This window comes from Lutra lutra, chromosome 11, assembly GCF_902655055.1.
Source record: "Lutra lutra chromosome 11, mLutLut1.2, whole genome shotgun sequence".
Lineage (NCBI taxonomy): Eukaryota > Metazoa > Chordata > Mammalia > Carnivora > Mustelidae > Lutra > Lutra lutra.
The window spans coordinates 10,111,986-10,134,839 of NC_062288.1; the positions used below are offsets into that span (position 1 = coordinate 10,111,986).

At 43.6% G+C, this 22,854-nt stretch overlaps 1 protein-coding gene across 4 annotated transcripts in view; it reads right to left on the reverse strand.

Annotated features, from left to right (window-relative positions):
* Positions 1 to 983: 983 nt before the first annotated feature.
* The window catches only part of BLVRA (biliverdin reductase A), a 39,093-nt gene continuing 17,222 nt past the window's right edge, over positions 984 to 22,854 (reverse strand). For all 4 annotated transcript variants that reach the window (XM_047695490.1, XM_047695492.1, XM_047695491.1 and 1 more), the window contains 6 exons: positions 17,524 to 17,645; positions 15,651 to 15,770; positions 13,857 to 13,954; positions 9,244 to 9,351; positions 7,150 to 7,321; positions 984 to 1,330 (listed from right to left, as the gene is read on the reverse strand). In XM_047695490.1, coding sequence (XP_047551446.1) covers positions 1,072 to 1,330; positions 7,150 to 7,321; positions 9,244 to 9,351; positions 13,857 to 13,954; positions 15,651 to 15,770; positions 17,524 to 17,645 — 879 coding nt within the window. In that variant the 3' untranslated portion in view covers positions 984 to 1,071. The remainder of the gene's footprint in view (positions 1,331 to 7,149; positions 7,322 to 9,243; positions 9,352 to 13,856; positions 13,955 to 15,650; positions 15,771 to 17,523; positions 17,646 to 22,854) is intronic.

Here is a 22,854-nt window from a genome sequence, read left to right on the forward strand (position 1 = left end):
TAACACAAGCTTTGAAGGAAATGCAACAGGACCACCAATGAAAGGAAAAGGCAGCCTCTTGGGAATCAGCTCTGCCTCAAGGTTAGCAGTCTCGCAACAGGAGCAATGAGTGTAGACAAGCCAAGGACTGCAAATACGAACACGTTTGTTGGGTCTCTACTGGCTGCCTCCTCCTTGGTCTCCAATTTCATTTCCTCCTGGCAGCCTCCCCAGTGCTTTAGCTACACTGGAAATCTGACCCACCACTCGCCTTTTAAACAGCACTCTTCAGTGCCTCTGCACAAGACCCCAGCTCCTTCCGCTGGCTTCCCGGGATCTCACGATCAGATTGACCCCTCTGGACTCCCTCCTCCAGACACAATGCTCCGGCAACACCGCTCCAGGGACTCACCAGGCCGCCTCTCATATCCTTTGCTTTGCTCAGGTCAGTCCTCTGCCGGAAAAGCCCTCCTACGCGTAACCTAGTTGTCAAGATCGGTTTGGAGGCTTTCCCTGAACCTTCCTGCAGATGACCGGGGGCGTATCTCCTTTCCTGGACCCATGACATTACAGTGACTGGTTGGCAGGACTTGTTTCCTTTTGACACTGTGAGTTATCGAGGGCAGTGGCTAGGTCTTACTCACTTTTAGGATCCCCAGCACCTACCTTACTGACCCAGTGAAAGTCTGTTGGGGGAAATAAAATTCCTTCAAGCAGGGAGGCTCCAACACACTCCTCTGCAGTGGTTCCCAGCATGAGTGGGGTTGAAAGGCTGGTTCTGCTTTTTCCTGTCTGGGTGACTTCAGACAAGGTTTTCCAACGTACTACTGAAAACAAACCTGGCCACAACCATCTGGCAGAGGCGTCGGGAAGAGTGAATGAAATTAGGTGAACCATTTAGCCCAGTTCGACCAAGCGTGGTTCCTCCTTCACCCCTACAACACGTGTCCCCAACTCGCAAATCTCACTCCCAACACAGCTCAGGACAGTAAACAAAAAGCCTGTTTACCCAAGACACGTTTAATTGTGAGACTCGAGATGAAGGCCAGCTCTTTGTAAAGAGGAAACTGTGGTCCCGCGTGCGACCTCGGCTCACTGCTTGGAGGAGCAGTGCTTCTGGATTTCTTCCGCGAGCCAGAGGCAGTGCAGGATGCGCTTCTGCTCGGCCGCCAGCTCCTTTTCGGAGAACTGGCCCAAGAGTTTCTGGACAAATATATTTTGATCTTTCAGAAAAATATTCTTATTGACTCCGACATTCGGCATATTCTCCAGAGACCCAGATTTAAAATGGAAGCTTAAGTGTCGGTTTCGTTTTAGACCAGGCCCTTTCTCCTCAATCCAGGTGAGCGGACTGCGAAGACAAAAGAATCACAGACGTCAGGTCACAAGGGAGAGCCAGAGGATGCTCTCGGGCACCTGAGGCCCTGGTGACAGGTTTCATTTTGCTCCCATCTACCTGGAAGCTGCTGCTCCACAGAGAGGCCCCAGGGGGCATCTGGACCTCCACCAGCCTCCCCAAGGCCTCGGGGGATTGATTGTTCCCAACTTTGCTGCCCAACGTCCTCCGCTGAATTTTGCCACCAGGCAAGGGAATTCGTTCAGTGATTTCTGTGTGAACATCACTTTGGTTTTTCCTTTTGAGACTGGCTTATCCGTAACTCTTTTTTTTTTTTTTTAATTTTATTTATTTATTTGACAGAGAGAGAGAGAGAGAGAGATCACAAGTAGGCAGAGAGGCAGGCAGAGAGAGGATGAAGCAGGCTCCCTGCTGAGCAGGGAGCCCGATTCGGGGCTCGATCCCAGGACCCTGAGACCATGACCTGAGCCGAAGGCAGAGGCTTAACCCACTGAGCCACCCAGGTGCCCCTATCCGTAACTCGTTAAAAAGGTTTTTAACTCCAGTTAGTTAATAGACAGTATTTGATTAGCTTCCGTGTACAATATAGGGATTCAAAAATTCCGCACATCGCCCCGTGCCAGTCACAGGTGAGCGCCTTCATCCCCATCACCTGTTTCACCCATCCCCCCACCCACCTCCCCTTCGCTCTCCCTCCCTTCCTTTCTCTCTTTCTCATTTGTCTTTATGCTGAGTCTCCTACATAAAGGGATCCAGATAAGGGCTACAGGGAATGTATATACCACCTGAGATGGTGTGCAAAACTGTTTTTTCCCTGTGTTTGTGCATTTTAATGGAAAGAAGTGCTTTTATCACATTCTCAAAGAAGTCAATGAGCCCAGCACACATGCCAGAAAGCACCCGCCTGCTGACTAACAAAGCACCTGTTTCTGTTTCAAATCTGCTTCCCCCCAGCTTCCTGCTACGGTCAGCAGTCACAAAACCCTAAAATCCAAATAGGACAGACTCCACTTCTCCAAAGTCCCTCCTTTCTCTAGGATTATCCTTTCTGTCTTTGTAGTAGGTCAAAGATGTGTTATCTGCTTAGTGAAACACAGAGAAATCTCCTAGGTAGGCTCTGACCTAAAGAAGTTCCACTGAATAAAATGACAGTAAAAAAAAACACAAAATCTGCTTTTTATTTATTTTTATTTATTTATTGTTTTTAAAAGATTTTATTTATTTATTTGACAGAGAGAGATCACAGTAGACAGAGGCAGGCAGAGAGAGAGAGAGAGGGAAGCAGGCTCCCTGCTGAGCAGAGAGCCCGATGCGGGACTCGATCCCAGGACCCTGAGATCATGACCTGAGCCGAAGGCAGAGGCTTAACCCACTGAGCCACCCGGGCGCCCACAAAATCTGCTTTTTAAAAATATATTCTAGGGGCGCCCGGGTCCTCAGGATCTCAGGGTCCTGGGATCGAGCCCCCCAAATTGGGCTCTCTGCTCAGCACGGAGCCTGCTTCCCCCTCTCTCTCTGCCTGGCTCTCTGCCTACTTGTGACCTCTGTCAAATAAATAAATAAAGTTTAAAATATATATATATATATATAGTAAAAACGATATGGCACTTATTTAGGAATATTCTGGATGGAAAAAAAAATCCACGGTTCTCTCCCCTAAATAAAACAATCTTCAACTTGAGATAATCCTTCCAAATTTTTGCCTATATGCAGATGGCATACAAATCATCAAGTAAAAATACTTTTTGATTATGCTGCTTCTACTTGTTTTATAATATTTGTATGATCCTAGGACGGTGTTTTGATTATTTTTTTGGCATACCATGCACAACTGATAATATTTTATTACTGCCAAATAGTTAAGCCTCTTCAATTTTAAATTAACACGAATGCTCTGCAGTCAACATCGTCGCACATATATACATGCATATATAGTTTTCCCCTCTTCTTCTTAGAACAAAGTTCTGGGAATGAGATGGCTTGTGGTTGGCCTCTGGCTACTTCTTTTTTGCTTTCCCCTCCCTTTTCTTTTCCTAAAGCAAGAGTCAGGGTGAAGGACAAAGCAATTTTGCTGGACGACTGTGCTGATAGTTTTCAGTGTGAACAGGGAAGGTGTTAAATCTTGAGTACGCTTCAAGTTCTCTAGCCTTTTCCTTTCCTGCCACCATTCCTCAGATGTCCTCTCTCCTCTTCCTTTGCGCTGCAATAGGTCAAGCCTGGGGTGGGCAGATTAGACCAGTGTCACTAAGGAAGAAGGGAAGCTACCTTTTGGGTTTTTCTGCCTCCAGACTGATGGTCCCTGGTACAGTTTAAGATTTAGGTGTGAGGTCATAGGAAAAGGAAAAGGACCCAAGCAGGTCACTCAAGAATGTTTTGGGTGTTGGACAGAACTCAGGGCTCCCTTTGAGCTGGGAAAAGGGGTCCTCCCCTTCGGCTAACCTAGCTGCCCAAGGCCTACACTAGAATGTGGAGGTGTGTGTTTAAGGGGAAGTACATAAAGGGGGAGCCAAGCCAATACCCATGTATGTAGGGAGACATCAGGAGAGATGTTGACAGAAAAACTTCCTTATTTTGTGGTCCTGTCCGTGAAGAACTTGAAAAGCCCTGGTTTCCTAATCTCCTAGTCACGTTTAAGTGAGAATACTGAATGTTGGCACTTTATTGCCAGCTGAGGATGGGACCTGGTCCGCTCAAACTCTGAGCCTAGACAACAGTTAGCTCCAGACATCCCAAACAAAAAACGCAAGCTTTAAACTCACAGAAGTCTTCACGCTTCCTCTCTGTTAAACCTTCATTTGCAAATATCTGCATTTGTCAACTTGGGCATGGACCGGCTACAAAAATGCTTCCTACTTCTCACCCTCTCCAGGAAGGTCTTCAACCACATCCACATCCCCAGTATCAACACAGGTCTGCCGGCCCAGCAGAGGCAGTGATTTTTAACAGTGCTCTAACCCCAGGCCCGGAAGGACAAGCAGGCAGGGGAACGCATGGCCTCCATAGCACTCCTGCCGGCTGGTCTCGACACGACAGCTGAAACCTGTAACTGCTGTATGCTGACTATCCACATAGGATTTGGGTTAAAGAAGTATTTGGTGTCTTTTACGAAGTGTGAAAACCACAGGCAAGATGGAAAGAACACGGGCTTGAGAATCAGCTGCACTGGGGTTTCCTGGATGACCTTGGAATCTAAGACGGTGACATCTGCCCCGCTGGTGGGTGAGGACTGCCATAAGGGAAAGACAAGGCCTAATGACGTTTTCTAGGGTGTAACTTTCTTGTGTCCTTCCATGCATTTTTGGGGAGAAGGTGTGACAACTTGGGGACAGGAGACAGGCTCCCTAAGTGTGACTCTCACACAATCACTTAGTTCTGTGCCCTTAGCAAGTTTCTTAACCGCTCTGAGACTCAGTTTCCCAGGTGTGAGTAATAACACCACTTCAGAGAGTTGGTATAAAGATTATATGAGAAAGTCTTTGTTAAAGGGCTATGTGCCTCATACATACAGTCAGTGCTCAGTAAACATCCACTAGCACTGGCACAATGGGGATTCAAGTAATGATCTGTCTTGCTAATCCTTTTACTTTAATCTTTCAAGATCATGCCTCGTCTCCTAATGTGTAGTAACAACCCTGGAAGGACATTTTTTGCAGCTTTAGGAAGCTCTGGCCTGCAGACTAAGACAAGCTTTGGGGGAGAGAGAAGAGCAGCCCACAGATCCCAAGCATTCCTCCCAGGTACTGTCAGCAGCCAAGACCGCATTCAAGGGATAAGCCGGCTTTTCTTTGTCACGGGGCACGCTCTACCAAGGGCCTTGTAAGCCGAGCAGAAACCCATGTGCTTTGAAGAGCTGCAGGTCAGCCGAGCTTTCTATTCTGAAAGTTATTGAAATGATTCACGTATGAATCAATGATAGCCTATAAATCAAAAATTCATATTCAGGTCAGACAGAGAATCTAAGAGACAGTAGTTAAATTAGTAAACCACTAAAACTAAGGTGTTCAACCTCTCATCTAAAAAATTTGGTTATGCCTCAGACTTTTAAAAATAAATAATTTTTACAAACTCTTACAAAAAGTTGGTCTCCCTTTTTAAACATTAATTTCCACGGCCAGTTTTGTTTGTTTTAACTGAGGTATAGTTGACATTTAACATGATACGAGTTTCAGCCCCCGGCTAGTTTTTTTTTTTTTTTTTAAGAGTTTTATTTATTGATTTGAGAGAGAGAGTGTGAGCAGGGGAGGGACAGAGGGAAAGGGAGAAGCAGGCTCCCTACTGAGCAGGGAGCCCAATCCGTGTCTCCATCCCAGGACCCTGTGATCACGACCTGAGCCAAAGGCAGACACTTAACCCACTGACGCCCAGCCCACGGCTAGTTTTAGAAGCACACAGGCTTTAAAACATTTCATAGTGTGATGACAAAAATTAACATTAATGCCATTTATTCACTGCTTTAACACTGGATACAAACTAGAGATATTCAAACTATTCTGATCCACCTATGAAAACTTCTCATGTCCTTCCATATAATGTGAAGTTTGAGGAAATGCAAAACATCAGATGTTTCCTCCACCGCAATTTCCTAATCAGTGAACATGAATACGGAGCGTACGGCTTTACCTCCGCAGTTGTGGTGGTGTGAGATTAAAAGTACAATCCGTGAAGTACAAAGTATTCTATGAAACTAAGAATTTATTATAATACGGCATTTGCCATCTGCCCCAGGCCCTCGCATGATGCTTGCCTTCGCAATAATGACATCTTGTTCCCTGTCTGACTCCTACTCAGATTTCAAGGCTGAGCAAAGCACCTTTTCCTCTGAGAAGCATCCCCTGACCTCTCCAGACTCCCTTTTCCTTAGTTTCTACAGCACCCGCGTGACCTCTAGCTCTTGCTACACATGCTGTGGGGACACTGAGACCACAGCCACCATTCTAACACTCACAACGTCGGCGTCAGGGCCAGGCCCCACCAGTGTGATTACCCCAAATGCGGCACTTCGAAGCTCTGCCTACTTTATCCGCATCTGTGACCTCTGCCTTTCCTTGCCCAGAGGAAACTCCTCAAATGGACATAGATCGGGCTTCATTCAGGAACTCAAATACTTTTCTCGTTTTGTCAAAACCCACCTGTTTCTTTTATTACCAAGAGACCCAGCTACCTGGAAACACAAACAGAAATGGTACAAAACACGTGCTGTTTTAAATATTTTACAGAGCCTCGGTACTTTTCAAGGAAAACTATGAATGTGCTTTCGTTTTTAAAATACTTGGTATAAAAAAAGTAAAGAATTAGAACATTTTGGGAACAGTATGGCGGTATGATATAAAGCTGAGAAACAAAACTTTAAATTTTGGTCACACTGAGGGATGCCATAGGAAGCAAAGCAGGGTAAAACGTCAAGGGCAAGATCTAGGTAGTGGTTTTGGGAATTCGCCGCAAAATTCATCCAACTTCACCGTACATCTGAAACTTTCAAAATAAGATGTTGGAAAAAAGTCAGGTCATGGAGGTCACTGGATTTCTGCCACTGTCTGTGTACTGCTTACCTGTGTGGCTTACACAACCTGCCCGAACTCTGTAAGCCTCTAGCTCCTTCCTGGCAAAGGGGCTCATGTCTGTCTTATTTACCTTCCAAGGCTGCTATGAGGACGAAAGTAGGCAACCGAAGTGAAACTCCAGCACCTGTTCTACCTACAAATGCAGACGGCCCTTCTAGAGTTGGGGGTGGGGGTCTTAGGCCCCCCGGGCTTTGTCTAGATTCACCTTTGTGGACACACAAGTTTCCTGCCCCTCAGTTTGCCACAACCTACCGTTTGTTCTCTGTCTCCAAGCACACAGTCATTTTCATATACTGATCTTCCTTTCGCTCTTCCAAAGTGGCGGAGACGAGAGAAAGCTCCCCGAAGAGGGAGACCAGCCAGGTCAGGCGAGAAATGCCGCTGAACGCAGGGAAGCCAAACCGCTCTTCTTCCAACGGGCTAGCTGTGGGGAATGACAGATACCGTGGGACTGGGAAGGAAGGTGGCAAACAGAGCAGGCTTGTGGGCAGGGGCCACAGCGGGGCAAAGCAACCTCGCCCCCCGGCATGCTGCACAACGTGACCACTGATAGTTAGTGCCTGAATAAAAACTCTTTCCTAGAAGCGTTTCTCTTCTGCCTTCTTTACTCAACTCCATTGTGTTAGGAGGAAAAGACATTTTATTGGAAACAGTCATCCATCTAGCCCATGGGATAATAAAAATATTTCATGCTTCTAATAAATATATATATTCGATATCTCCAGATATAGATATGGATATGGATGTATAGTTTGCAGACAGAACATATACACACTTACATTTACAAACATCTACACCCTCTTCAGTTAGTGACTTAAAAGTTTGTAAAAGAAGAAGAATCAAGGTCTATATTCCTATAAATACCATATAACTACCTGTATAAATGACAATAGGGTGAAGGCGCCAAGATAGCTATGAAAAAAACAGCAATACTTATAAATATGTCAAAAATCAAGAAAACTGATACAGTGTTGTTTCCTTAGTCTTCATAATCTCCTATATAAAAGTACATTCAAAAGAATATTTGTGTGAGAAATACGTGTGGCCAAGATAGTGCTCCTGACTGTCCCTGGCCCAAATTTTAAACATAATCCAAAGTTAAAATGCTACAGACCTGCTATGCTGTTTACAAACCACTGATTTCTTATAAAGTGGAAACTGACTTGAAATCCCTAATTATGACTATGCTTTAAAAAAGGTAAGTTATAAATAAAACCCAACACATTTATCAGTTTCATAGACAACACAGTTTGAAAGCATGAGGACGTAGGCATCAAACTCACAAAAGAAAGACTTCTTCTCCTCAGTGGCTCCCTCTCTGGTCTTATGCTTTACAGAGGACGAGAGCAGCCGTCAGAGGTCTGAGCCATGAAGTCAGAGGCCTGAGCTCCGGTCTGGCTCCTCCACTCGGATGCTCTTGTCAACTCCGTGAAGCTACTCACATCTCTGATCTTCCTTTTTTTCCTGTATAATGCGGGTATTAATACCCACTTTATAGGATTTTCATATGAATTAACATGAACTAATGCATGTCCCATACTTAGCACAGCGCCCTGTATAGACGAACGGTTATTATTTGTTACAATGACTCTATCGTTAGTTAAACAATGAAGGTGGATTTCAAAATGATGTCCCACTGTTATTTTCTGGACGTTCATGAGGAGATGAATGGTTTTACCACTTAACAATGCCTGGCCACATCAGGGTTTTGCTTCCATAAGGAGAGCCCTCAGGAGAGGTGGCCCAGTTACCTTAGGGTAGAGCCAGATAAGGAGTAAATACAAAGATAACCCCAGGAGCAGGAGCCTCAAGGATGCTCATTTCCTATTGCTAATGGAGCTACTCAAATAATGACCAACTTGACGTAATCAAATATACAGTAGATCACATAGTCTGGCTGCAGCCAATGTCCTTGTAACTTACTAGGGGCAGAAAGGGGCCATGCATATTCTATTTGCTCTGCAGGGAGAATAAAAATGTTCTCCTCCCCAAGAACCTGTCTCAGTCCATTTTGAACCTCCTATGGAAAAATCACCTCCAATTCGTTAAGATTTAACGAGGAAAATTCTACACCTAATAGGTTCGGACGGTAGCATTGGTCAGTTTAAGATTTCTAACATACTTTTTCACCTAAGGCCCACCAAGCACTTCAGTCTCATTTGAAGAAAGAAGAAAAACAGGTATTTCTATTGTTTGTGGCCACGTGGGCAGATAACATGAAGAGGCCTTCAGTCAGAGAGTCTTTAGTGAAAACGAATCCAAACACGCGAGAGAACTAGGTAAGAACCCAGTTAGCCTGCCGGCCTCACCGGTTCCACATGACCTGTGACCCCACCTCGAACTGACCTGTGAAGAGAAGAGACCCTTTCAGCAGGTCCTTCCCTACCACTTCTTTTTTCAGGAATGCAAACTCCTCCATCAAGAGTTCAACGTGCTCCTCATGCAAGACCTTCCCTGTCATGACAAGAACGGGCGTAAAAAAGGCAGTCATCATCAGCTGTCATACGTGCATCCCAGATTCTAGGTCTGTCTTTCCCCAGCACAGGACACAGAGACTGCGGAACCAGCCGGGGGACCCGGGTACCCTTACATACCCCAGCTGAAGGCGGTGCAAGTTCTAGGCTTGCCACATAAACGGCAACCTAAGAACCCAAGATGGTACCCTCCTGTCCCAAAGGCAAGATTAAGATCCGGGAAGCACTAACTTCGCTTCTAGCCAGAAGGGGGCAGCGCAGCATAAAAATCTAAGAAACACAGAGCCAGCTAGGAACAGGCTTATTTACTACTTGTTACAACTTTGTACCCTGAAACATAAATATTACCCCCCACACACATCCTATCCTTTGTTAATCACAGTTTCACTGGGTCTTTTTACAGGTTTGACTCTCTGGGCTCCACATATTAGTGATATCATATAGTACTTATCTTCCTCTGACTTATCTTACGTAGCATATTTTGCTCAAGATCTACCCATATTGTAAATGGCATGACATCCTTCTTTCCCGCAACTCAATATTCCATTTTGTGTACAGACCACACCTTTGTAAAATATTCATTGCCGGGCATTTGAGCTGTTGCTATCGTGAATAATGTGATAAATACGGGAGGGCAGAGACGATCTATAGAAACAATGACTTCACTGGCAACATGATGGCAATAAAATCATATTTTTCAAAGCAAATGACCTAAATGCTCCCATGAAAAGGTAAGGGTTAGCAGACTGAATAAAAGGACATGACCCATCTATATGCTGTCTACAACAGACTCATTTTGAACCTAATGGTATATCCAGACTGAAAGTGAGGGGATGGAGAACCATTTTTCATGACAACAGACCTCAAAAGAAAGCTGGGGTGGCAATTCTCATATCAGACATCTTAGATTTTAAGCTAAACACTGTAGTAAGAGATACAGAAGGACACTATATCATTCTTAAAGAGTCTATCCAACAAGAAGATATAACAATTGTAAATATCTATGCCCCCAACATGGAGCAGCCAACTACATAAGCCAACTGTTAACCAAAATAAAGAAACATATTGAGAATCCTACCTTAACAGTAGGAAACCACAACATTCCACTCTCAGCAATGGGCAGATCATCTAAGCAGAAGATCAACAAAGAAACAAGAGCTTTGAATGACACACTGGACCAGATGGACTTCATAGATATATATAGAGAGAATATTCCTCCCTAAAACAACAGAATAGTCATTCTTCTCAAATGGACATGGAACTTTCTTCAGAATAGACCACATACTGAGTCACAAATCAGGTCTTAATTGATACCAAAAGACTGAGATTATTCCCTGCCTATTTTCAGACCGCAATGCTTTGAAACTGGAACTCAATCACAAGAAAAAATATGGAAGGAATTCAAATACTTGGAAGCTAAAGACCATCCGCTAAAGAATGTCTGGGTCAACCAGGAAATTAAAGAAGAACTGAAACATTCATGCAAACCAACGAGAATGAAAACACATCGGTCCATAACCTGTGGGATACAGCAAAGGCAGTACTAAGGGGGAAATACATAGCCATCCAAGCCTCACTCAAAAAAGCAGAAAAATCCTGAATACACAAGCTAACCTTACACTTAAAGGAACTGGAGAAAGAACAACAAATAAAACCTAAACCATGCAGGATAAGAGAAATAATAAAGATTAGAGCAGAGATCAATGAATTAGAAACCAGAAATACAGTAGAGCAGATCAATGAAACTAGAAGCTGGTTTTCTGAAAGAATTAAGAAGATCGATAAACCACTGGCCAGAGTTATCCAAAAGAAAAGAGAAAGGACCCAAATTAATATAATTTTGAATGAAAGGGGACTACGACTAACCACGACTAACACCAAGGAAATAGAAACAATTATTAGAAATTATTATCAACAACTATATGCCAATAAATAAAGCAACCTGGAAGAAATGGATGCCTTCCCGGAAACCTATAAACTACCAAGACTGAAACAGGAAGAAATTGACAATCTGAATAGACCAATAACCAGCAAGGAAACTGAAGCAACGATCAAAAACCTCCTAAAAAACAAGAGTCCATGGCCTGATGGATTCCCCAGGGGAATTCTACCAAACATTTAAAAAATAAATAATACCTATCCTCCTGAAGCTGTTTCAAAAAACAGAAAGAGAAAGAAAATTTACAAATTCGTGCTATGAGGCCAGCAGTACCCTGATCCCAAACCAGCCAAAGATCCCATCAAAAAGGAGAATTTCAGACCAATATCCCTGATGAATATGGATGCCAAAATTCTCAACAAGATCCTAGCTAACAGGATCCAACACACAGGATTACCCATCACGACCAGGTGGGATTTATTCCTGGGATGCAAGGGTGGTTCAACATTCACAAATCAATGTCACAAAAAACATTATTAAAAGAAGAGACAAGAACCATATGATCCTCTCAATTGATACAGAAAAGGCATTTGACAAAATACAACATCCTTTCCTGATTAAAACTCTTCCGAGTGTAGGGATAGAGGGAACATTACTGAATTTCATAAAAACCATCTATGCAAAGCTCAAAGCGAATGTCATTCTCAACAGGGAAAAGCTGAGAGCATTTTCCTTAAGATCAGGAACCTGACAAGGATGCCCACTCTGGCCATTATTGTCCAACATAGTAAACCATAAGACACCTAGGGATAAACCTAACCAAAGAGATAAAAGATCTATACTCTAGAAACTACAGAACATTTATGAAAGAAATTGAAGAAGACACAAAAATTTGGAAAAACATTCCATGCTCACGGAGTGGAAGAATAAACATTGTTAAAATGTCTATGCTACCCAGAGCAATGTATACTTTCAATGCCATCCCGATCAAAATACCAATGGGATTTTTCAAAGAGCTGGAACAAACAATCCTAAAATTTGTACGGAACCCGAAAAGACACTGTATTGCCAGGGAAATGTTGAAAAAGAAAACCAAAACTGGGGGGCATCACAATGCCTGACTTCAAGCTGTAATACAAAGTTGTGATCATCAAGACAGCTTGGTACTGGCACAAAAACAAACTCAGAGATCAATGAAACAGAATAGAGAGCCCAGATGTGGAACCTCAATTTTATGGTCAACTACTCTTCGACAAAGCAGGAAAAAATATCCAATGGAAAAAAAACAGTCTCTTCAATAAACAGTGCTGGGCAAACTGGACAGCTATGTACAGAAGAATAAAATCGGCCATTCTCTTATTCCATATAAAAAGATAAACTCTAAATGGTGGAAAGATCCAAATGTGAGATGGGAATCTATCAGAATCCTAGAGGAGAACATAGGCAGTAACCTCTTCAACACGGGCCACGGCAACTTCTTTCAAGGCATGTCTCCAAAGGCAAAGGAAACAAAAGCGAAAATGAGCTTTTGGGACTTCATGAAGATCAAAAGCTTCTGCACAGCAAAGGAAAGGTCAACAACACAAAGACACAACCCACAGAATGGGAGAAGATCTTCGCAAAGGACATTACAGATAAAGTGCTGGTATCTAAGATTTATAAAGAACTTCTCAAACTCAACACTCAAAAAACAGATAATCACATCAAAAATGGGCAGAAGACATGAACAGACACTTCTCCAAAGAAGACATACAAATGGCTAACAGACACATGAAAAAATGTTCAACATCATCAGCCATCAGGATTTCAAACCACTTTACACAGTGATTCGAACCACTTTCCACTGGTTAGAATGGCAAAAATTAACAAGGCAGGAAATAACAAATGTTGGAGAGGATGCGGAGAAAGGGGAACCTTCTTACACTGTTGGTGGGAATGCAAGTTGGTGCAGCCACTTTGGAAAATGGTATGGAGGTTCCTCAAAAAGTTGAAAACAGAGCTACCCTATGACCCTGCAATTGCACTACTGGCTATTTACTCTAAAGATACAAATTCACGTAAGGAATTATGTAACATTCTTTTACATAAGCTTGAGAAAATACCTACCTCCAAGGGTTTCTAGGAGAATTAAATAAAATAACTTATAAAGTGCCTAGCAGAGTTCCCAAGTTGCTGGGATATAGTAAGTATTTGATAAATGATACTCCTCTTGAGAAACAGCACAAACTACAAAGTATGCAGATAAGACAATCAATTACTCTGATTTGGACATTTTTCCATTAGCAATGTAAATATCGCATGAATAACACTGGAATAATATCATGACACTAGCATAAGTCGATGCTAATTCATGCTTCTCATTAGAGTAAAAGCCATAAGTCTCTCACAAAAGTTTGCAAATCCCCACTCATCCCTCCACCTTCTTAGCCCTCCACACACACCCATTATGTGTGCCTACAGGACAGGGGATGGCTAGGAGACTGGGACCCCACGGGACATATCTGGCATAGGGTTGACTTTTAAAGGCATAAAGATGGTACCGAAGACATTTTACCTGCAGAAACTCTAAAAGAGGGTCCGTGTTCCACAGACAGACTATACGTTACCTTTCTGCTCTGCCAGCTTCCACAGGTCCCGAGCTGCTGCCCAAGACAGTGTCATGGGATATTCCACAAGGACATGCTTGCCAGCATTGAGGAACTGCCTTTGGAAAAAAGAGAGAGACAGAGAGAAAATGCACTTCAAGTAAGCGTCAATAAAACGCCCTGTATGACAGAGAACAGACTGGGATAAATACATGTAAGTCTCTGGGTCACAAAGGAATGCAGATGAGAGTGGGGGCCAGAGGCTAACCTGTACTTCCCATCACTTTCTCCTAGGCTAGAAGAAGTGTTCCAGTTATGTGTTCATTTGAACATTCATCCATTCACTGACTATACTCATCATTCATGACTACACTCATATAGTCAACTAGGTACACTTTGCCAGCTACTCTGGAGGAGAAACAAAAGACATTAACCTGTAAATTGCCTATTATCCCGTGGGAGCCATACACACAGCCTGCCACACCCATGAACAGCCAGGGCTGCCTCAACCAGTCTGAAAAGGCTTCAGTATCATCTGACATGTGAGGAGGCATTTTCCAGGTGCGACCTACAAGATGAGGGTACGGAGATTTGTCCACTGGGGTCATGGCATGAGTTTCAGCACAGCCAGGGAGTAGACTACCGCAGGAGAGGGAAACAAGGTCATAAAAGTAGCTGAGAGCCTGACTGTGCAGAACCTAGAATGCTCTGCTCTGAAGTTTGGATTTTATTCTCCAGATACTCCTAAGGTGCAAACATTTATAAACTGAGAACTACAAAATCACCTTTTTAAGGAAATACACTCTGGTGCCAAAGTAGAGTAAAGGGAAGCAAGGAAAGGTGTTTCTTTCCACACTGGAGTTGAAGCGGCCAGGAGGGAGCAGCCTGTCCTGGGGAACGGCACACGGGCAGCTGCGATTTAATGTAGGGACCGAGAAGGGAAGTGAGACTCGGGGGAGTGGCTGGAACCGCCTTGTCAGCTGTCAGGTCGTGCGTGGGGCTCCCCCTTCCAGGCGCAGTCCCCGCAAAGGCTTGAAGGGCTCTAGGCTTCGCATCTGAAGGTGCGGCAGGGGGAGGTGTCATTTCTCTTGCTTTATAACGTCATCTGCCCTCTCCGATGTCACCACTACTTTCTTTCTGCACCTCTCTCATGGCAAAAGCCGTTCATATTAAAGGAACTCTTGGAGATACTTAAAATGTTAAAAGCACAAAGGATACCTTGGTGACAGCTGATCCAAACTTAGAAAGGATTACAACAATTTGCCCAAGCGCTATGAAGATACTGGCTCTGCCTCCCAGTATGACAAGAGGCAAGCACTATTCAATCTGCTGTCAATGAATTCTTCTACAAAGAATACCCTTCAATTCTTTGTATTGTTTTAAATTATAGTATACCAAATAAATATTAGTTTGACGTAGTTTTCATTTTCTTCCACATTTGTAACTCATAGAGTTTTTAGCTTTTTGACAATTTTTTAATAGATTTTATTTATTTATTTGACAGACAGAGATCACAAGCAGGCAGAGAGGCAGGCAGAGAGAGAGGAAGAGAAGCAGGCTCCCTGCTGAGCAGAGAGTCCGATGCGGGGCTCAATCCCAAGACCCTGAGATCATGACCTGAGCCGAAGGCCGAGGCTTTAACCCACTGAGCCACCCAGGTGCCCCTAGCATTTTGACAATTTTTAAAGGTGATGGCTCCACTGTGAGTTTCCCCTTCAGTTATTAAAATTCCTTTAAGAGATTTCAGTTTGCCCCGTCATTTTTATGCTCCTGCACTGCTGTGCAAGGTAAGGACCACTGACATTGAAAACCTACCTGATATAGTCTTCATGGCTAGAGCTCTCACTGCAGATATAAGCGACCTCAACCTCTTCACTGGAAAGAGCATCTTCCAAGGAAATCTGCCGGACTTCATCAATGTTCCCAAGCTCTCGTCTATTTGAGAATAACAAAAATGCAATACAAAAGTCCACAACATATCCAATAAGTGAGCACCATCCTTTTCCTCGCCTCCCAACTATGTCCTGGTAACCAGCTTTTGGAAATGAAGAAATTAACTCCCTCCCTCCCTCCCACTTCCAGGACATTACCCGCCACAGAGTGAGAAATATAGGTTTAAGTCAAGAGACCTGGCATTGAGTCCCGACACTACTGCTAACAGCCTGTAGGACCTGGCAGTCTTTGAATTAGTCTGTCTCTAAAATGAAAACAACTGCTCTCCTTTTATCACAGGAGAAGGGGTCTCGAGGACCACTAAGCACTAGGACTACCAGACTTCACTCACAGTCTAAGAGAAGAAGGAAGACACACATGTAAATATGTAAGCTCAACACTACATGAACATGAGAGCTGTCATGCTTGGTGGTTCAGGTGGGTAGTTCAATTAAGGTGAGGAACATCTAATCTAGGGTTTTGGAGGAGGCTTCCTAGGGGAATGGTAGGACTTAGCAAGTTGGATGTAAGAAACAGGGCACGTGAGAAGGGGAACAGTATGATAAAGGTAGGGGTGCAGTAAAGCAGGGGGTGTGAGCTGGCCATCTTCCCATACGACTTGAGTAGTTTAGAAGTCGTCACTATATCAGGCACGGCAGCCAGCTAGCAGAGGACTGGGGTTTAAGGGACAAGGAGAGGCCCCATTTCAGCCTTGAACCCAACTGTTGTGTTCAATCCAGCTTCAGGTAGGGCTGCAATGGGAGTTACAGCGCTGGTGAATAGTCATTTTGATCTCCCATATATGTGCAAGTGCCTTTGACTCTTACTGAGGGGAGAAGACTGACCAAGGGCAGATTCCTACCACTTCCGGGTCTCTCTAGTGCCCCGGATGGTCTGTGTGGACCATCACAGTGGTTAACCACGCTTTGTTTGATATTTCTAAAGCACTAAAAAGCAGAGAGAGGTACCTAGGTTGCTCCCCACCCTCTCTCCTCAGCCAACACAGTGCCTACATCTTGTTCACAATTAACATGCATAAATGACCTTATACCATGTGAGTTTGGTGACTGGCGTATGTAAGGAAGTGGTGAGTGGTGGAGGAAGGGACTGGGTGAGTGTGGGTCAGAGAAGAAGAAACACAGTGAGAAGTTTGATTTTGATTGAGTTACAGGAGATAAAAGTGAGGCTCAAAATTACCAAAGGGAAAAGAATACATGTTGCTTAGATGATGGGCTTTGGAATCAAACAGACGTGTATTCAAAGTTAGGCCTTAGACTTTCTAACTGTGTGTCCATAGGCAAATTATATAACCTTTCTGTGGCTCAGTTTCTTTATCTGTAAGCAGGGTTCATAATGCTATCTGTATCAAATAGCTGGTAAGGTTTGTAAAGCCCAGGGCCACTGCACGGATGGCTATGACGATAACTCATACAATGATCAAATGGCACACACTGATGGCCTTCTTTCAGGCCAAGCCACCATGTGTTCACTGTGCCCCTTGTGTCACCATCAGGCCCTACTCTCATCTTCCCTGCCTTTGTCTTAGCTGTATATCCCCACTGCAGGTCCAGGACTCCGGCTCCCAGATTCATCCCAACTTGCGATCTAGTGGGGTTGACCCTGAGCATGGTTCCCTGGAATGACCCCAGGGCTGGCTGGCTCTCTTCCTGGGTCTGGAGAAGCTCTATGTCCCAAGCCCTAATTCACCTCATTGGTTTTGCCACGAATTACAAGGCACAGGACAAATGCCAGCCACCTGGACACGAAGCCAATCAGGTTCAGGAATGCCGAGGAAGGATGTGGATTCCGCAAGTCCCTGATCCGCACAGAGCCGGCTCTGCCAACGCCAACCACCACCACTCCGAACTTCCTCTCAGACTGAAATATAAGGGACCAAGGAAGGATTTTTAAAAACAGTCAAAGCCTCTAGCAGAGAACAGCAAAACAAAGACACATCAGCAGGACCAGTAGAGTCCAGACAAGGGAGGAAAGGAGCCGACCCAGAACACACATGAAGCCGTAGCATATGGGGGGGACTAAGACACTCCCTGAGCTGAGAGCCTGGGGAGCAGAGAGCTCTACCCAGCATATATTTCTTTTTTTTTTTTTTAAGATTTTATTTATTTATTTGACAGACAAAGATCACAAGTAGGCAGAGAGGCAGGCAGAGAGAGAGGAGGAAGCAGGCTCCCTGAGAGCCCAACACGGGGCTCCATCCCCGGACCCTGAAATCATGACCTGAGCTGAAGGCAGAGGCTTTAACTCCAGCACATATTTCTAGAGAAGCTCTGACAGTGTCATCCACAGAGAAGGCTCCTCACACTTAGCGTTCCATTTCCACCACCACCTCTCCAACGATGAGAGATTTCCCTCTTTAAGTCGTACCTCTGTACTCCCTGAATCCTTCCTCCAGGGAGCATGCAATCTGATACAGAAGGGCTCATTTTTTTTTTTAAGATTTTATTTATTTATTAATTTTTTATATCTTTTCAGCGTAACAGTATTCATTGTTTTTGCACCACACCCAGTGCTCCATGCAATCTGTGCCCTAATACCCACCACCCGGTTCCCCCAACCTCCCACCCCTTCAAAACCCTCAGATTGTTTTTCAGAGTCCATAGTCTCTCGTGGTTCACCTCCCCTTCCAATGTCCCTCCACTCCCTTCTCCTCTCCATCTCCCCTTGTCCTCCATGAACGGCTCATTCTTAGAGAGATGCTGCCACCCAGAACTCGGGGCAAGCCAGGAGCGGTCACCTTACTCAGACTCCCCACTACAGCTTCCGACTTCCAGCCGACTTCACTCCCACTCTCAGGAAAGCTTACCCAGTCAGTATTCGGGTGGACTGCGAGGGGCTGTATGCAAATAGTACCAGAGTGAAAAATCAAGTCGATTCTTAAAGTTACAGAGCCTCTCAATTCATCCAAACTGATAGAAATGACCTCTACACAACTCTCGAACCCAGTCCTCCTTGGATGTCTCTGAGTGTAGAAATGGGAATCTCATCTTGGATTCACCCCTTCCTGCCACCCGTGATATGTGTCTGTCACCATTTCCCACTGATTCTGCCCCTCCCTGTGTCCGCAGCTCTAGGGCTGGCCCAGGATTTCTTTGCCTAAATCACCTGGTCTCACTCCTTCCCATGCATCCTTCCCATGCATCGCCCACAGGCTTCCCAGAGCAGCTGCTTGAGATAAAACTGCAGTCCCTCCGCTGATTAAAGCCCTTCGTTTCCCAACTGTTATTTGGCTGACGGTGTCCTCCCAAAATTAATATATCGAAACCCTAACCCCTAGTATGATGGTATTAGGAGATGGGGCCTATGGGAGGTAACTGGGTTTAGATGAGGTCATGAGGCAGAAGCCCTCATGCATGGAATTAGTGCCCTTAGACGAGTCACAAGAGATCTTGCTGCTTCTCTCTGTGCTCTGCCCAGGTGTCAGCAGTCTGCAACCAGGAAGAGAGCCCTCAACCAGAGCTTGACCATGGAACCTGATCTCAGACTTCTTCTGGAACTGGAAGAAATAAATTTCTGTTTTTTATAAGCCATCCAGTCTATGGTACTTTATCTGTTTTCATAGCAGCCCAAACTAAGACACTGGCTAAAGATAGAAAAATACTGAAGTCCAAGTTCTTAAAAAAAAAAAAAATGCTGAACCATCAGGCTGTACACCTGAAACTAATATATTCTTATATGTCAACTAAATCGCAATTTAAAAAATACTTTAAGGGGCGCCTGGGTGGCTCAGTGGGTTAAGCCGCTGCCTTCGGCTCAGGTCATGATCTCAGGGTCCTGGGATCGAGTCCCGCATCGGGCTCTCTACTCAGCGGGGAGCCTGCTTCCCTCTCTCTCTCTGCCTGCCTCTCTGTCTACTTGTGATCTCTCTCTGTCAAATAAATAAATAAATAATCTTAAAAAAAAAATACTTTAAGATGGAAAAAAAAACCTCTCTGGCCCTCGGTGTTCATGGAACAAAAACATTAAAAATATTTCATTCGAGGGGCACCTGGGTGGCTCAGTGGGTTAAAGCCTCTGCCTTTGGCTCAGGTCATGATCCCGGGGTCCTGGGATCGAGCCCCGCATCGGGCTCTCTGATCAGGGAGCCTGCTTCCTCCTCTCTCTCTGCCTGCTTCTCTGCCTACTTGTGATCTCTGTCTGTCAAATAAATAAATGAAAAATCTTTCAAAAAAAAAAAAATATTTCATTCTCTACCGCAGCCCCTCACCCAAGGTGTAGTTCCCTCAGATTCTCCCATCTCAGTAAATGCCACACCATTCACTCAGTTGCTGAGGTCCCTAAACTTGGGAATTATCCTTGCCTTTTTCCTCTGTCCCCCATTCCATACCCAATTCATCAACAAGTTGTCAAGATCCATCCATAAGCCTTCTGTCTACTTCTGTCCATCTTCATTGCTACCCCTTAACCCAAGTCACAATCTCATCCATTCGACAGTTCCAGCAAACTTTAAAACTGGTTCCCTTGCTTTACTCTTTGCCCTATTCTGTCTACTCTTCATACAGCAGCAAGAATGATCTTTAGACTAAATATAATCAGTTAATTATCTGCCCCTCCCCACCCACCTCCCAGGTTTCAATTCTCTGGAGGCCACCTGTTATACTCAGAATTAAGCCCAAACCACTTGCTGTGGTCTACAAAGGCCTTTGTGATCTGGCCCCTGCCTATTTCTCTAAGCTCATCTCCTAGCCCTCTCCCTCTTGTCACATTGGCCTTCTTAAGTAAACCATACATGCAAAGGCCCTCTTTTAGCATGTCACAGTCATTTTGCACCTCAGGGCCTTTGCATGTATGGTTTACTTTGAAAAATATCAGGCTCCAGGGATGTATTGTGGACAGACCCTGCTCCTAACAGAGATCTTAAAGAAGGAAGAGAGCAAACAAGTCAACACATGAATAAATGTCAGGTGATAGTGTGTACTACCAAGATAATGAAGTGGGGTAAAGGGCATAGAGGGAGATTATAGGAGGGGATGCTTTGGTTTTGAAGGGGTGGTGAGGGAAAGCCTCTCTGAGGAGGCAGCTTTGAACAAAGACCTGAATAAACTGAGTAGATGACCCACACAGTTATCTGGGGGCAGATGAGGCAGAAGGAAGCATTCTTTCAAAGGCTTCAAGGGGGGCAGATACCTGCAGGGCTTGGAAATAGTGGATCCAATCATAAAACATTCAACAACATACGTCTTGTACTTAAATATGAAAGTCTTAGGGTAACTGGGTGATGGAATTAAGGGGGGCAGGGGATGTAATGAGCACTGGGTGTTATAAGACTGTTGAATCACTGAATTCCACCTCTGAAACTAATAATACACTATATGTTAATTAATTGAATTTAAAATTTTTTTAAAAGGCAATTTAAAAACAAGCAAGCAGAAAGGCCAGAGTATTAAAATAAAAACCACCATTTTGGTTGACTGCATTAAAAAAAAGAAGAAAACATAAAGCTGTCTGGTATCTCCCATCTCTCTCTTATCTTAAAACTTTTCTTCTTTATATAATACTTATCACTTAAATATTTTAAAACCACTTTTGTCTGTAAAATTTAAAAACAAATATTTAATAAATAAATAAGAGGGTAGGAAAATCTTTACCAAAGACTTCTTTACCAAACATTGAGGACTTCCAAACTTGGCTCTACTACTTCTGGCACCTCTCCCACCGCGTACCTTTAGACTTCTAACTTTCCAAACAACTGGAAAGTATGTAAAACTTTGTACGTTTGCTACCTTTAAGCCTTTGCAAATCCTGTGTCCCTCGAGCTCCTCCCTACTGCCCACCTGTAAATCTTCAAAGCTTTGAAGACCTGGGCATCCTATGAAGCCTTTTCTGATGTTATTGGTTAGATTATTTTTTTTTTGCATCTAATAAAATTCACCCATTTTAGTAAATGTCTATGAGTTTTGACCAACATACAGTGATATTACCACCACAAATCAAGATTTAAAATAGTTCTATCATCCTCCTCCAAAATTACTTATGCTCCTTTGTAGTCAAACCCGACTCCCACTCCAGGCAACCGCTGTTTGCTTACTCTCTCAATAGTTTTGGCTTTTCCAGAAAGTCATATAAATGAAGTCATACAATATGTAGTGTTTTGAGTCTGGCTTGAACTTAGCACAATGCATTTTTTATCTACGTTGTTAGATGTATCAGTAATTTCTTTCTCATTCTTCTTCTTCTTCTTCTTCTTCTCTCTTTTTTTTTTTTTTACTAAGTAGCAGTAGTTTACTGTATGAATATACAGATATGTTTATCCATTTGACAAATGAAGAGCATTTCTCATGCTCCCATTTGAATGAATTCATAATTTATTCAATTATGAATAAAGCTGCTATAGTCGTCATTGACTAGTTTTTGTGTAAATTAAACATGGTTCTTATTTAACTTAGGTAAATACCTGGGTATAAGAGTGCTGGGTCATATGTTAAGTGATGTGTTTGAGACTTACAGTAAATCATATGTTATGTTTGCTGGGTTTTATGTCACACGTAGATTTAACTTTATGAGAAATCGCCAAACTATTTACCAAAGTGAATCCTGGAATGACTCTATGTACTATTTTGCATTCTCATGCCCAATGTTGGGGTTCCACCAACATCTAGTTCTATCAGGTTTTCTTCTCACCAACATCTAGTACTATCAGGTTTTTCTCCTCCTTTTCATTCTAGCCATTATAATTGGTATGTTGTGGTATCTGTGGCTTCTACTTACATTTCCATAATAACTAGTGATGTTAAGGGCTGTTTCATGTGCTTATCTGCCATCTGTATATCTACACTGGTGATGTGTCTATCCAAATCATTTGCAAACTTCTATTCGGTTGTTTTCTTATTATGTGAGTTTTTAGAGTTCTTTATGTATTTTTGATACTGAATTCATTTGTCAAATTTGTAATTTGCAAACATCTTCCAGTCCGTAGCATGTCTTTTCATTTTCTTAAGATCTTAGTCTTTCGAGGAGCTTGAAGTCTTAATTTTGATGAAGTCCAAGTTATCAAAAAAATTTAATGTATCATTCTTCTGGCTAACACGAAGACACAAAGACTTTCTCCTATGCGTTCTCTCAGCGGTTT